This window comes from Fonsecaea pedrosoi (genome assembly GCF_000835455.1).
Source record: "Fonsecaea pedrosoi CBS 271.37 unplaced genomic scaffold supercont1.7, whole genome shotgun sequence".
Lineage (NCBI taxonomy): Eukaryota > Fungi > Ascomycota > Eurotiomycetes > Chaetothyriales > Herpotrichiellaceae > Fonsecaea > Fonsecaea pedrosoi.
Window position 1 is genome coordinate 2,658,755 of NW_013550609.1, and position 13,803 is coordinate 2,672,557.

A 13,803-nucleotide genomic window follows, 5' to 3' on the forward strand; every position below is an offset into this window, starting at 1 on the left:
AGCTGCGCAGGTGGAGGCTGCGTCCAATTTCGCAGCTGCACATCTATGCACGAGCAGCACTTCATTTCCTTTCACCACGCACACGTGGTGTAGTTTCAGTCAATGGATGGCTTATAGGCTGGCCTTGTAGCTTGCTTTTGCACAATGGACTTTTGCGCCTTTGTCTCGTAAATTCCATACGAAAAGAGCGTATTTTCGACCAATATACTGGCCCAGTCAGAGACAAACTACTCGTACAAGCTACAGGTACACAGATATGATAGGTAGGGCAGTGAAGACAGAAACTGCCATTACCGCTTTGTACCAAAGGTACCCAGATAGTCACTTTTTCGTCCGCGGCAGTTGGCCATACGGCTAAGTAGACAAATAACTCGACAATATACAAGGGTCCAAACTGATCTTGTCGATCTTTCCGGTATCATACATCACCAGTCGACTGGTAAAGTGCGCACAAACAACGAGGAGCATCGCGACTGTTTACTTGTCATCCAACAAAGCTGTTCATTCGCCCGTTCCACCAGCTCCGCAAGGCTGGAAGCGCATTCTACCCCAAGTCTTGGGGCGAGGATGTCCGGGTCCAAGATTGTCGAAAGCCAGTTATGAAGCCGTCGCCTCGAGACATGTTTGAGTTTGCAGCTCTCCAGCTAAATCTTGCCAACCAGCAAACAGCACACCATCTTTTGCGCTGTCAACCACACCGTATTGGCAAATGTCGGAAAATCCAATGTGGAAAACAACGTGTCAGCAAACCCAAACGGCAGCATAGGTGGGATCCAACCTTGGGCAAGCTCAAGGGCGAAACAACCGCGATGCATTTTGTATTGCTTGACAGCGCCCTTGGGGTGGTGGTGCATGGTCCCTTTCGGGTAGCGTTCCTTAACCAACGAATTGGCAGAGTACGCCCACTGCTCGCCCTCGAGGATGTAGAAGTAGTCGTCTGCGGTATGGCGGCCGCTATGCCCCTCCGTTCCAAGAGGCGTGCCGAAGATGATCAGGTACTCGGTGATGCTGGCATGGATGATGTACATGCTTCCCATGGCCCCACCAGCATTGTTGAAAACCCATTGCGAGGCGTAGGGCGAGATAGGAGAGATCTCAGTGCTATTCGGCGTAGCGTGAGGGAATGGGTCCTCACCAATGAGGTCTGGTCCATATTGTTCGCGAAGAGACGTGACGATGTGGTGCACCGCGCCGGCGGTAGATTCAGGATAGAGTTCCAGGCTTTCGTCGACCAGTTTCTGCAGTGCCACAGGATCAAAGATGTACCATCTAGACTATTGAGAGAATGTATTCAGTGTGTGAAATGACATGAAGATATGTTTCACTGCTAGAAGCGCACCTTGACCGAATCTGCCCAGGTACAGAGGCTTGTCAAGAGAGTGACAATCAAGAGACCAATTGACAGTTTCCAGGCAAAACTTGCCTTTTCTCGCCTCGTGTCGACCATTTGTTCCTTTCGTCGCTCTATTGTAATCGATACAGATCAATTGGGTAGTGATACAAGTGCTTACCCTGTCAAGCTCGTGTACCTAGTCAGAGTCTGAGGTGCCCACACGGTTTTTACTCGATTGATATTTGTCGCCTATAATGATTGGAGGCGTGATCCGGAATGTCGCGTTCCGTGGAGGAGGCCTTACAATCATCTTGGCAACGCGTGGAGCCAAATTGGAAAGAAGGCAGTAGAGGATGTAGTCCTCGTTTCTTCGCTCAGGAGAGTGAAAAATGAGGTGTATGGGGTATGATCTTGATTTCAAAGCCACTCGCCTTTCTTGCCGCAGATAGAAGGCCTACTCTTTCCCCTAAGACTACGTCTACGACGTGAAATATCTCCTCGTATCGACGCGAGTTCCTGTGCATCACTCATCTGTGTCCTCAAGGTAGGAATTGCGCTTGTAGTGATCAAGGTTTGATATTAGGAGGTCAAAGGTCGAGATTTGAGGGTTCGATCGATGGCAAAGGTAGGGAATGAGGCTAGCGAACTCCGAGTATGGTGGGCGTGAACGGCGAGACGGGCATGGCATTCAGGCTAGAGGTGACTCCAGGGTAGGAATGATGAAATAATACCGAGTAAGATGTGCGTATTCCTACCACTCGGCGGCCTTGCCATTTCGGGAATGGTCATAGGCTGAGCACCCGAGCCTTTCTGAATTAGAGATACTTGGGTACCTACCTACAAACCTTCGTCGTATACAAATACGCTCAAGTTGCACCCATCGTAAGAGAACTTCGTCAACCTTACCGAGTACAGACAGCGTCTCCTCTGCGGAGCTTTGGCGTGGACATGAACACAAATACTTGCGAATACGCTCCTTCAGCAGAACACCTCAACTCTAACCGATCATGGCGAGCTTCTGTGACCAAGAGCAGACAATGATGCTATTGCATTTTCCAATGAACATGACAGAAGCAATGATTTAAAGATCTGGAGCCCTCCTTGCACGTACTAACCTTCTCGCCGTTCTTCAGATCCCCCAATTCCTCAATTTTCTCTTACCATGTCGGCGTTCTTCCTCTCTCTGCTCTCTCTGACAACCTTAGTCCAAAGCTCTCCCATTCTCTCAGTGAAAACGGTGAAAACATGTCAAGAGTACAATATTCCTCTTAACCTGACCACTCTGAACCTTAAGTGGGCACTCGATCCGCTCGAGACAAACGAAGATGCAGCGGCATACAGTATTCAGGGGCAACGACGTGATGCCATGACCGTTTTCCAGCCAGTCACGCCTCCTACTGCACCCGAGACAGCTGTCTACACGGTAGCTGGTACCTTTTGTCAGCCAGCTAGTGGAGGAAATGGAACGGTCCTGCTAGCTACACACGGCGGAGGATACGACAGATAGTATGCTTCCCAGCACCCGGCCTACAAGTAGTAACATCCAAGAAGCTAACCGACGACAAAGCTACTGGGATCCCTCCATTCAACCGGAGAACTACAGCTTCGTGGAATATGCCGTGGCGCGAGGCTATTCGATCTTCTATTATGACAGAGTAGGTCTCGGCGAGTCCCAGAGGTAAGTCCCCTTCCCATTCACGGATCTGCTCGTCATCACTGACCATTTCCCACAGCGTCTCTGGCTATGTGGCGCAGACTTCGATACACACGGCTGTCGTCAAGGAACTTGTCAAGGTTATCCGCAGCGGTAAATTTGGGCATCCTCCCAGCAAGGTCGCGCTTGTGGGCCATAGTCTTGGAAGCGCGTACTCGAATGGCGTCCTGAATAGCGATCCGGATTTGGTGGATGCAGCGGTCCTCACGGGCTTCGCCTACAACGTCGTTCCTCCTTCAGGAGGCACTACGCTGCTCGCGAAACTAGAAGATCCCTTCAGATTTGGAGGCTTAGACGGTGGCTGGACAACCTGGGCCGACGTCTACTCCAATATCCAGAGGTACGACTCTCAGCAATGTACTTGGTGATCATCATCTGTAGGCTGACCGAGTACTTAGCTTCTTCAAACCTCCCTTCTATGATCGAAAAGTGGTGCAATGGACCGAGGACAACAAACAACCCACCGGCCTATTGGAAGGAATCAGTATTGGAGCGGCCAACTTCTCTTCTCCGGGGTTCACCGGCCCTGTCTTGGTATGTCTTGCAAGACTCATCTGTCCAGGACAACCAACAGCTAATCATCTCTAGATTCTGAGGTAGAATTCGTCTGAGATCCGAGTTAGGTTCCCATAACTGACATGACATAGCGGCGAGTATGACTTGATTGCCTGCGGAGGGTACTGTCCGGGATTCCTTGAAACAGGCCCGAGTCAAGTCTTCCCTGCGGCTAAGCCTCTTGTTACCTATATCCAGCCGAAGAGTGGGCACGCTGTGAATTTTGCTGTAAGTTCACGTTCTGCTATCCTCGAACCAGGAACTGATCAATGTCAAAATGTAGTTGAATGCTACGGGGTCGTTCGATGTTATTACGAAATTTCTGAAGCAAAACGGCATCTAGCGGTAGTCTTTTCTCGAAGAGTCTATGCATATACACATAATACTGGAGTGACAATTTCAAGGAAAAGCTATCATGGAAAGCGAAAAAAAGACACTTCAATTCGATACCCCAGGGACTTTGGCTGTATCGGCACAGTCAATCATCGAACCAGGTGTAGGTTACGTAGTACATACTGTACATATACAATCCGTTTTCAGACTCCATGCTAGGGTGCAACAATCGACGCCCGCAGCCCCTGTTGCTTGAACCTACTCGTAGCTTTTCGTCGGCACGCAGCACGTCGGTCCGTAATGTATATACCTTGTACCTAGTTGTAGGGCAGTACTATGTCCACCCAGGATCAACTTGATTGGATGGGATTACCGTATCGCGCATCGCTCTAACTGCATGTGGTGAAACGCACAAACGGCCGCGCACTCGGAACCCGAGGTCGACAAATCCTCGTAAACCTTTCTTGAAGCAGCATTTGACAAAGACCGCCTATCATTATTCAGGCGCCTAGTTTTCAATTGTTGCCCAGTTGCCCAGCAATGCCACGAGTGAATCTCATCAAGACAAGAAGCGTCAGACGGGGCTGATTCCCTTCTTCTTCTTCTTCTTCTTCTTCCTCCTCATCATCACCATCATCATTTCCTCGCCTTCACCACCTCCTTATTTCTGGAGCCATGGAGCTTTCATGGACCCTATTACTCTCCGCCACCGGCCTGCTCTTATTTGGCTATTTCTATCACGTGAACCGGGCCATGTCAGTCCTTCCAGAAGAAGCCGAGAAGATAGCCAGTAAGCCGTGGACGAAGGAAGAAATTCTAGCCGCATATGAGAAGTGCCGCCGAGAGAGGCCGGATTTCAAAAAGGATCTCCCGCCAAAGCAAAACAGGCGATATGTCGTGTTTGGAGGATCAGGTACATTCAGCAGCGCGTGGCTGATGTCGCTCCCCATTCTGACAATTGAAAAGGTCTTGTCGGCGGCTGGCTCGTCGAGCACCTGATCATACGAGGAGAAAACCCATTGGCCATCCGCATCGCTGACCTCCAAGCACCTCGGCGAGATCAAGCGGTCAAGCAGCGTGTCCCATACTTCAAGGCCGATGTCACCGACGCAGCCTCTGTCTCCAAGGTCTTCACTACTCCGTGGCCGGCCGAACATGCACAGTTGCCTCTGACAGTCTTCCATACTGTCGCTTATATCCACGCTGGCTACCGCAAGGCAGACTTCCTCGACACGTACATGAAGGTCAACGTCGAGGGCACGGAGAACGTCCTCAAGGCGGCGAAAGCGGCGCGCTGTGATGTATTCATCGCGACCTCATCTTGCAGCACGGCTATCAGACCTCTCGATTTCTTCGTCTACCCGTGGGAGAAGCACCCGCGAAACTTTGTTCAGCTCTCGGAGAATGGCGAACCGCCACCCCTGAAGCTGGAGAACTTTGCAGGTTGCTATGCTTATACCAAGGCGTTGGCGGAGAAATTGGTGAGAGACGCTGACAGTAAGAGGGACTCGTTCAGGACTGGCGCCATTAGACCCGGACACACCATCTATGGCCATGGAGACCAGAACAAGAACTCCGTGGTCTATGACTATCTGCGGCGTGGAGGTCTGCAAACGTTAGTACCCCATCGTTCATCACATTACCTGGGCCGTTGAGGACCGAGAAAGAGAAAACTGACAGCATAAACATTCACAATAGGTGGCTGACCCCTTTCGTCCTGCAATACGTCTCAGCCCAGAACGTATCTCTCGCTCACCTCCTGTACGAAGCGCGGCTACTCGCGGGCCACGATATCGGTGGCAATGCCTACGCGGTGTGCGACCCTGGTCCCCCATTCCGCTACAGTGACCTGTACCGAGCCATGTCGACCCTGGCACACCCCAGCACGCCCATCAGATGGCCCGAGGTCCAGCCTCTCCCGCTCCTCCTAATCGCCCATCTTATCGAAGGCTACATGCTCCTCCGACGCCGCTATCTCGGCTTCTTACCCGAGGTCACCAACTTTGACCTCTCGATGCTTCAGCCCGCCGTGTTCAACTACTCCACTCTCGTCATCATCTACGACGATTCGCGTGCCAGGCGAGAGCTGGGATACAACACGAGCCACGACACGCTGGAGGGGGTGTGCCTGCATATGCTCGAGTGGAACGAGCAAGCGGAAGCGAGACTGAAGGCGAAAGGCGAGGCGGAGGAGGAGGTGGCGACTGTGCCTGAGAAGAGCGTTCCTGGAGTAGCACAGCGTGTTGCGGCCTGAGCAGGCGGAAGATGTGATGAGTAGGTGGCGAATATCCGCCTAGCAGAGACACATGGGTATTGAATATGTGTCAAAAAGGCTGTGCCAGGCGCGAGAAGGAGGATCAATACGGTTAACCATCGGCAATGACGTGGGCAAAAGGATGCTTCCGAAACATGCCAAACTGGCTTGTGGGCTGTGGCTTTGAGACTCGACTCGTCCAGAGCCGCTGGTTGCAAAAGTACCTAGGGGCCCGGCCACATGGTTAGCTACCCCCAACGACAATACCCAGTGACAAGGGGTGTTTGGTCTTCTTGGAATCTATGTCACCATGTGGCGGATGATGACCTCACTGTCTTTGTCAACGACACTGGATCAAATAGGATATAACCATTCAATCTCGACACGAGAGGGAGAGAATATCTGTACCTGTTCCCAAGAGATGCGTCCAAACCATTCATCGTCGCAAACACCAGCCACATTTATCGAGTAACAAAGGCCTACGAGGTACATATTTGTAGGTGGTATACTCTCCAGGTCACCTACCCACCTGGCGAGCTGGGTAGGTCCAATCTGAACCCATGTAATTTACCGTAGGGCTAGGATAGGCTAGGCCAGGCCACATCCAGGGCGGTCCGATCAAGAACCGTAATCCACGATCTATTATTAATATGGATCCATGCATGATCCACATTCGGCAACTACAAATTGTCTATATCGAGCATGGTCAAGGGCACTGACCAGGCTCCAAAAGATCCCCTGCGCCATGATCCGTATTCGGTAGGCACAAGTTATCTATTGATCCAAGCATCGACGAGGTACAGAACCGGCTCCGCCTTATTGCTTTTCTTCCCATGCGGATGCATGACGCTTGATGCTTGGTTCTCGTTTGGAATAACAACCATAGAGATGCGAGTACGAACCCTTCGAGCCCGTTCGAGGTCTGCCGATTCGTACCCTATGCCCGATCCCCTGCGGAGTTCTGGCAGCGTTTCATTTCCTCCGCTGACCGAAAACAGAAAATGGCCCATCCGATTTCTCCTTCACTTCTCTGTTCCTGGCGGGGTTTGGGTGTGAAAAGGACACCGACAAGGGCCTTGGCGTGCTGGCGTGGATGAGGATACAAGCACATCGATCGATCCACCTCCGCGTCTCCTCCACCACCACCACCACCACCACCACCACCGCCGCCGCCGTCGCCTCCTCGTTATCACCACACAGCTTGTTGTCCTCGCCCCAAGCCAACCAAAAGTACCTCACAAGCCACAGTGCAACCTCCCAATGGTCGATGCACATCATGTACTCGGCGCACAAGTCACTCCGCGCCACCTCCCATCCCCGCGACCCTAAAGACAAACGGGCTCTCGTCCACAAATACATGAATCGACGCGCAGATGCGGGTGATCCTCCCCCAAGTACGACGGGCATGCTTCGGCCGTCGCTACGCAGTCTATACACTCTATCATTAGCTCGCTAGCAAGTAGCTGTGGAAATCGAGCCGTTTTAGCTACAACGGCAGCCACAGTCCTTCGTACCCGGTACATGAACAAAAACTCGGCTTTCCCGCGTTCCAGGCGCACAGCTTAGCTACGGGTCAGTGTCGTCGACACAGGCGCTGAGTCATAAAGGGAGCGCGACACGATCTGTTACCGCGTACGGCAAGGCTTCATCATGTCCGCATCACAAGATTGGTTCGCTTTCCAGTAGCCCGCTGGACCCAGCAGACAAGCAGCTTACTCAGGGCATCTCCTTGTGTCCCAGGGTCTCATTACCCTATCTCACCCCCCGTGCAAGATAAGGCCACCTTCGGTGCTCTCACCCTCTAACGATATTCTCGCTCGGTACGAGGTACATATGCTCCAATGCGGCTACCTTCCGCCACAATGCAGTTGCTCCGTGTGCTATACCATGACGAGAGTGGGGTGACATGGGCAACCGCTTGTGGTGTTTAAAGCGGGTGATCGAACCATCCAAAGGCTGAAATTCACAACTCCATCGCGTTGACGTCCTCATGGGCGAAAATGCTCTAAGGTATCAGGAGCTCTGAGACTGCAGCGATACCAGGCGCATCGAGATGTTGTGTTCTCTCTGGAAGCGCACGTTCGTGTGACCCATTGGAGCCATGGTGGCCATCACCTTCATCCACCACGATCCTGGTCAAAAACCGCGGCAGAAGCAACTCGATTCCTCCCGCGCAAGAGCCCATGCCGCCCGCGTTTCTCATGACTGGAGACGCGGTGACCACCTCCCACAATGGCTTCCTCAGGGTACAGAAGTCGATGCCCAGAGTGAAGACGGCAACGGTGACCAGCTGTCGAAGGTGGCCGCCTTTGGAGGCAACTCAGATCCATTCCGATGCTTTGCGATCGAAATTACCCCTGAATTGAACCGTATCCTCACTTTCACTAGAGACGTCGCCTTGCGTGCCCACTACACACCTCTCGCCGTCCGAAAAATATCTAGTGAGCTAGCTCACGACTTCGAAAAGCCTTATATTCGGGGTGGATGGGCCGACATCGCGGCAAGTTTGCGGGATGAAGGCACGGCGCTCGCGCGCTTGACGACGTATAGTCAATACTTGAGTCACTGTGTGCCAGACCCCAAGGAGATGAGAAAACTGGTGCTTCAGATGCGCATGCGCAGCCTTCAGCTGTTACGCCAAAAGCTGGAAAGGCACACAAGTTCATCGTCTGTGGAAGAAAAGAACAACTTGAAGCGCCACATATTTTCGCTCTTCGATGCAGAATGCTTTTGTGGGAACACTCAGGCAGCCATTATCCATGGCGCAACCCTGCTGAAGCTAATAGAAGAGAGCAACAAGTTCGACGCACCCATGGCACAACGGCTGTTGTACATTATCTGTCACTCGGCAGCCACCAGTGGACAGCGGACGGTCCCATCCGTGGGCAAATGGATTCGCGACAGGTCAGAAGTCTTTTTGAAAGAGCAGGTCCCGCCACATCCCCTTGGAGTTCCCAAGAACCACGTACTCCATGCAAGCTGCACTCTCCCAGAGCTCCGAGCCCTTTTTCGACGTTGCCAATACGTGGGGGACGCGAGCATGCAACCGTCGTCCACAGAGGGCCCTACCCCGAAGGGCTCGGTCGCGAACAAGCAGGCTGCTTACATATATGTTACCGTCTCCGCTCTCATCGACCTAAGTCGCCTCAATGACATGTTTCATGATCTCGTCGAAGGGGTTTGGATGGCAAGTGCCAGGAAGCCCGAAAGATACACCCAGGCAGCACTATCAGTGGCACTCAACTATCTCGCACGAGAGATGTTTGGTGACTTGACCATTAGCGGTACCAACATTCGAGACTGCTCAGCTAACCTGATGGGTCAGCTGAAGTTGACATTTTCGAAAGCATATCAATCTAGCACTGTTAACGACCGCCTAGATTTCGCATCCGCATACCTCTGGATCCTTTATGTGGGAGCACTCTGCGAACACAGAAATCGAGACAGTATCTGGAAGGCCGACATGCTTGATGAATCCTGGTTCAGCCCACTCCTAGTTTTCCAAGCTCATTTGACGGGAGCGGTGACCTGGCCACAGATGCGTGTCGTGGCTGAGCAGTTCTTTTACGTAGACATAGTGGAACCTGATGGCGCCATTTGGTTTGATGCTCTTCTCAAGAGGTATGATCAAGCCTCTCGCCATAAGAAGCTATCATTGGCGAGCCGATATGCTTGGTTTTTCAAAATTCGAAGATGAGCCTTTTTGCGTAAGTTGGAATGATTGGCCATGTGCCATATACTGGCACGAGCACACTGTGATGAGAATCCTGACGGAGCGCAGGGATATGGGACTTGATTGTGAAGGACCATCTTCAGAGTGCAGGCACGAGGAGTTGATATTTGGGCTTTGGACACGGCAGTGCAAGAGGAAACCACGAAGTCGAAGTGAGAGCAGGCGCCGTTTCATCTTCCATTTCATGTCTCATTTCCCTTCACACGACTCACTTCTACCAGCCTCGACCCAAATGTCTCCCATTCTCTGAATGACATACCTCGCTACCCAGGTAGTGTCCAATTTACTGCAACAGGATCATCATCTTCATCATCCCCCCTCTTCCGCGTCTCTGGATAGGAGCCATTCTGACCTGGTGCTCAGTGACTTCCCTCTGTCCCTCCCGCCTCGCCAACCCTCACAAAATCTTCATAATGGCAAAACCATCGCTGCCTCCATCTATGGTATCTGCCTATAAGCAATACAAGCAAGATACCGAGACCGTAGCAGGATGGCTAGCTGAGAAGTCGGCTCAAGCCGGCTACGCCTCAAACATCAAACAACCCAGACCTGAGGCAAAAGCCCGTAGGTCCGCTCAGGGCACTACCCGCAAGGCTCAAAGATCCAAGACAATGAAGCCTGTATGCATCGTCAGAACTGCCGAGTTGGTGGAAATGGCCAAATGCATTGTCAAGCTGCGACCAAAGGTCATCCTTAGTCGATCCATGCAGGTCATCTGGGAACGCACAATCCGAGCCAGGCGGGAATTCTCGAGGTGGTTTAGGAGCAAAGCTGCCACCAACGTTGTCCTCGATGAAAAACACTCTCACTTTGCTTCACTTCTCGAGCTTGCCCTTGAAACGCTGAGACCGTGCTACGAGATAGTCAAGGAGTCAAAGCCCACATCCCAGAAGAAAGAGACCGACAAGGGAACACCCCGCCCGCCAGTCAACAACATCTTCCAGCATCTGAAAGTCGAGGATTTACTCTCCGACGAAGAGGTGGACCAAGAAGACACAACCAATATCACCTGTGCGGAAGCCAAGCCCGGGAGCCCTCGTGCTCAGATCGACTTTGATGACCCTGAGGCTGAATCCGAATTCCTATTCGCCATCTGGTCCTTCATGCAGGAAGTTTTCGCCGTACGGACCTACGTCGCGTCTACTTGGCATCTGTACGCCAGTGGAAGCATCGAATTGATGCAGGCTGCCGCTATCACAAACCTGGCAGTCGATCTGGTCCGCAAAGCGGAAGCCGAATTGGAGGCCAGCCTGCAGCGGCCCCCGGCGTACCCTGCAGCGAGGTATCCAACCGGCTCTCTACCGTTTCTCATCTTCAAACTTCATGTTGTGCCCTCGTATCAATGCAAGAAAGCTTGGGACGCAGACTTGCCGATGGTGTTTATCATCTGTGGGTGCTCAATATGCGACGTTCTTCTCTACATACCATGGGGGATGGCTAGGACATACATTCACATCCTCAAGGAGATGCCGCCAACGTTCCCGAGCTTGGAAAATGAATTTCGCGTCCGGGTACCACCCTTTCCATCCACCAGGGTTTGTGATCCGCGGTTATTTCACGCCCAGAACCCAAGTCAGAAGGCGAAGTCGGAGCTGTCCAGGATCTTACCCAACTTTTCCCTGCTTTCCCTAATGCTCCGGGGAAAGTTTATTGAGGATGAGATTCTGCACGCGGCCAGGCATATCCTTGAGAACCGCAATTGCCCCATCTGGGTCAGCTTGGCCCTACAAATTCAGCTTGACATTCAGAGAGTGGGCACGATCAAGACTATTCGCGCCTTTCAGGATCTGAACCAAGCATTCGACGTGATCAAACTTCGGGTCGAGGAGCACCAGAAGTGGTATGAGACACACGGCGTCGAAATACGCTGGAAATGGCACGACCATCTTACCAGATCGCTCGATGGGTATGGGATATGGATCAAAGGCAAGATTTGCAGCAAGTCGGAGGTAAACGACGCTGGAGTGGAGGTTCCGCTGATGAAGGACTTCCCTGTCACCTGCGGCACGATGAAAACCGAACTACACCTGGAGTGGCACACTCTGGGCTTGGTGCATGTCAACAGTACGCTTCAGGTTCCTATGCTCTGCCACCTTTATAATGCACTACGTATCGTGGCGCCCCAGTCCCCCGTCTGGCCCGACATGGAGCTTGTGATCCGCAACCAGAACCCCGAGAAAATCTTCGTTGGTGGCCGCCCTGAAACGCTTGGTCAAGCACGAAACAGGTTTCTGCTCAGCAGTGGAGTGTCTATAACAAGCCTAGCTAAAGATTCCCGCGGCTTTCGATTCAGAAAGAATCCTGCAGTACGGCCATACGAACAGTCACCCATTGCCAAAAATCTGTTTGTTCGGTGGCAGGGCCAAGAGACACGGAAGATCGACGAAGCTGCGCATCGGCTCCAGGAGCATCTTTTCAGTCGACAATATTTCGAGGACCTTGAGCGCCATTATTATGTAGCAGCCGGCTCTCCAGCGCAGACTCCGCCTCAGAGGACGCTTTCAACACTGCGCACCAAGATGGTCCGCACTCTGGGGAGGCTGTCTGACAGCTTCGCGGCGGAGATGCCGGGGCTGATGTTTGACTATTTCTCCATGGAGCGCCGATGCTCCGCCGCCTTTGAACATCTCGCGCATGCTATCTGGGTAATGGCAGATGGCGGTGTACCCTCTGTCACGCCGGTCGATCACCCTGCTGCCAACGCGCTCGGACTCACAATCGACATTTTCAATGAAGCTTTCAGTTTACAGATGATGATCTGCTGTCTCGAATCCCAAAAACGGACTGTGAACAGAGCTCAGCGACCGGCAGCGGCAAAGCGTCTGAAGTCGATGCTGCCGCAGTTCCAGAACGAAAGTGGCCAGGTGTACTTGAACGCTCTGACGCACTTGCGCAACGGCCGCATAGGTGAGGTACTTGGGAAATGTGCTGGTCTTTCTGAAAATGCCGCAGCAGCTCGGGCTTTCGGACCATTAAGCAAATGGATTGAGAACCTTGTCAACGAACAGAAAGGTGACGCAGAGCTTCTGAAGTTGCGGAGAGTTGTCGGAACCAAAGACTATGGAATATGTCTCTTTCGCCCTTCAAGCTTGGAGGCATTGTATGGTCCCGGGAAAGAGCAATCGTGGGGGAGTATTGTGGTTGCTGAAAGCGTGATCAAAGAGGCAATGTTGTGCAGAGCCGCCAACCCGGTCGTGTACTTGGCCGCCAGGCTCTTTCTCCATCAGGAGAAGATGACGTGCGGCGCAGGTGCAGATTCTTATGGGAGCAGCGGCCTCAAGGCCGGCGATGTCAAAGACCTCGAGCGAGAGATGACCGAATATTGGTTCAAAGGAAATCCCAACACATGGGAGGGACATGGCCAGTCGCAGAAAGAAGACTGGGAGAAATGGGAAGGGATCTACGGCAGAGAAGGCCGACTGGCGAGAAAGTGACCTTATATGGTATAGTCAACGACCGTGCACGGACTAACCTGTTGCTTGCAACTGGATTGAAGACGAGAAATGAAAAATGAACATGAAAGGTATGAAAATGGAGATGGAGATGGCGTCTGCAGTGTGCAGGAATGGCATTGATGTTGTGTTAGAAGGCAATGATGCTTACGGTGGGATAGAGGGAGCATCCTGACTTTGAGACAGTATCAATTGTATGTATGTATTTGTAGTAGATATCTATGTATACACAAGAGATTCAGAAGCAAGAAACTCACGCCTTGTGACTTTCATTGTGTATGCGCCCTTTCGGCTGAGCGGGACCGGACACGGCCGTTTCCAATAGTCCGATATAGGCATATCCCGAGTATGTACCTTACCTTACCTCGGAACATGTTGTGAGTCCTTGCGTATCTACAGTTGGTTCTAAGTAATCACGGAGTCCCAATC

General features: G+C 52.2%; 5 protein-coding genes across 5 annotated transcripts; 4 read left to right on the forward strand and 1 right to left on the reverse strand.

The window, feature by feature from the left end:
• Positions 1-644: 644 nt before the first annotated feature.
• On the reverse strand, positions 645-1,447 carry Z517_11010 (uncharacterized protein; the record flags this gene model as incomplete). Its single annotated transcript, XM_013424618.1, has 2 exons — positions 645-1,274; positions 1,340-1,447. The coding sequence occupies 2 exons, from the start codon at positions 1,445-1,447 to the stop codon at positions 645-647; spliced, it is 738 nt and encodes a 245-aa protein (XP_013280072.1).
• A 1,048-nt stretch (positions 1,448-2,495) lies between these two features.
• Z517_11011 (uncharacterized protein) lies at positions 2,496-3,945 on the forward strand (the record flags this gene model as incomplete). Its single annotated transcript, XM_013424619.1, has 7 exons — positions 2,496-2,839; positions 2,901-3,011; positions 3,067-3,387; positions 3,446-3,581; positions 3,636-3,643; positions 3,695-3,830; positions 3,886-3,945. The coding sequence occupies 7 exons, from the start codon at positions 2,496-2,498 to the stop codon at positions 3,943-3,945; spliced, it is 1,116 nt and encodes a 371-aa protein (XP_013280073.1).
• Positions 3,946-4,610: 665 nt separating this feature from the next.
• Positions 4,611-6,189, forward strand: Z517_11012 (uncharacterized protein; the record flags this gene model as incomplete). Its single annotated transcript, XM_013424620.1, has 3 exons — positions 4,611-4,848; positions 4,902-5,550; positions 5,634-6,189. 3 exons carry the CDS (start codon positions 4,611-4,613, stop codon positions 6,187-6,189), a joined length of 1,443 nt encoding a protein of 480 aa, XP_013280074.1.
• A 2,101-nt stretch (positions 6,190-8,290) lies between these two features.
• Z517_11013 (uncharacterized protein) lies at positions 8,291-9,886 on the forward strand (the record flags this gene model as incomplete). Its single annotated transcript, XM_013424621.1, has 1 exon — positions 8,291-9,886. One exon carries the CDS (start codon positions 8,291-8,293, stop codon positions 9,884-9,886), a length of 1,596 nt encoding a protein of 531 aa, XP_013280075.1.
• A 449-nt stretch (positions 9,887-10,335) lies between these two features.
• On the forward strand, positions 10,336-13,356 carry Z517_11014 (uncharacterized protein; the record flags this gene model as incomplete). The annotated part of the gene is made up of 1 exon (XM_013424622.1): positions 10,336-13,356. The coding sequence occupies one exon, from the start codon at positions 10,336-10,338 to the stop codon at positions 13,354-13,356; it is 3,021 nt and encodes a 1,006-aa protein (XP_013280076.1).
• Between the last annotated feature and the right edge of the window lie 447 nt (positions 13,357-13,803).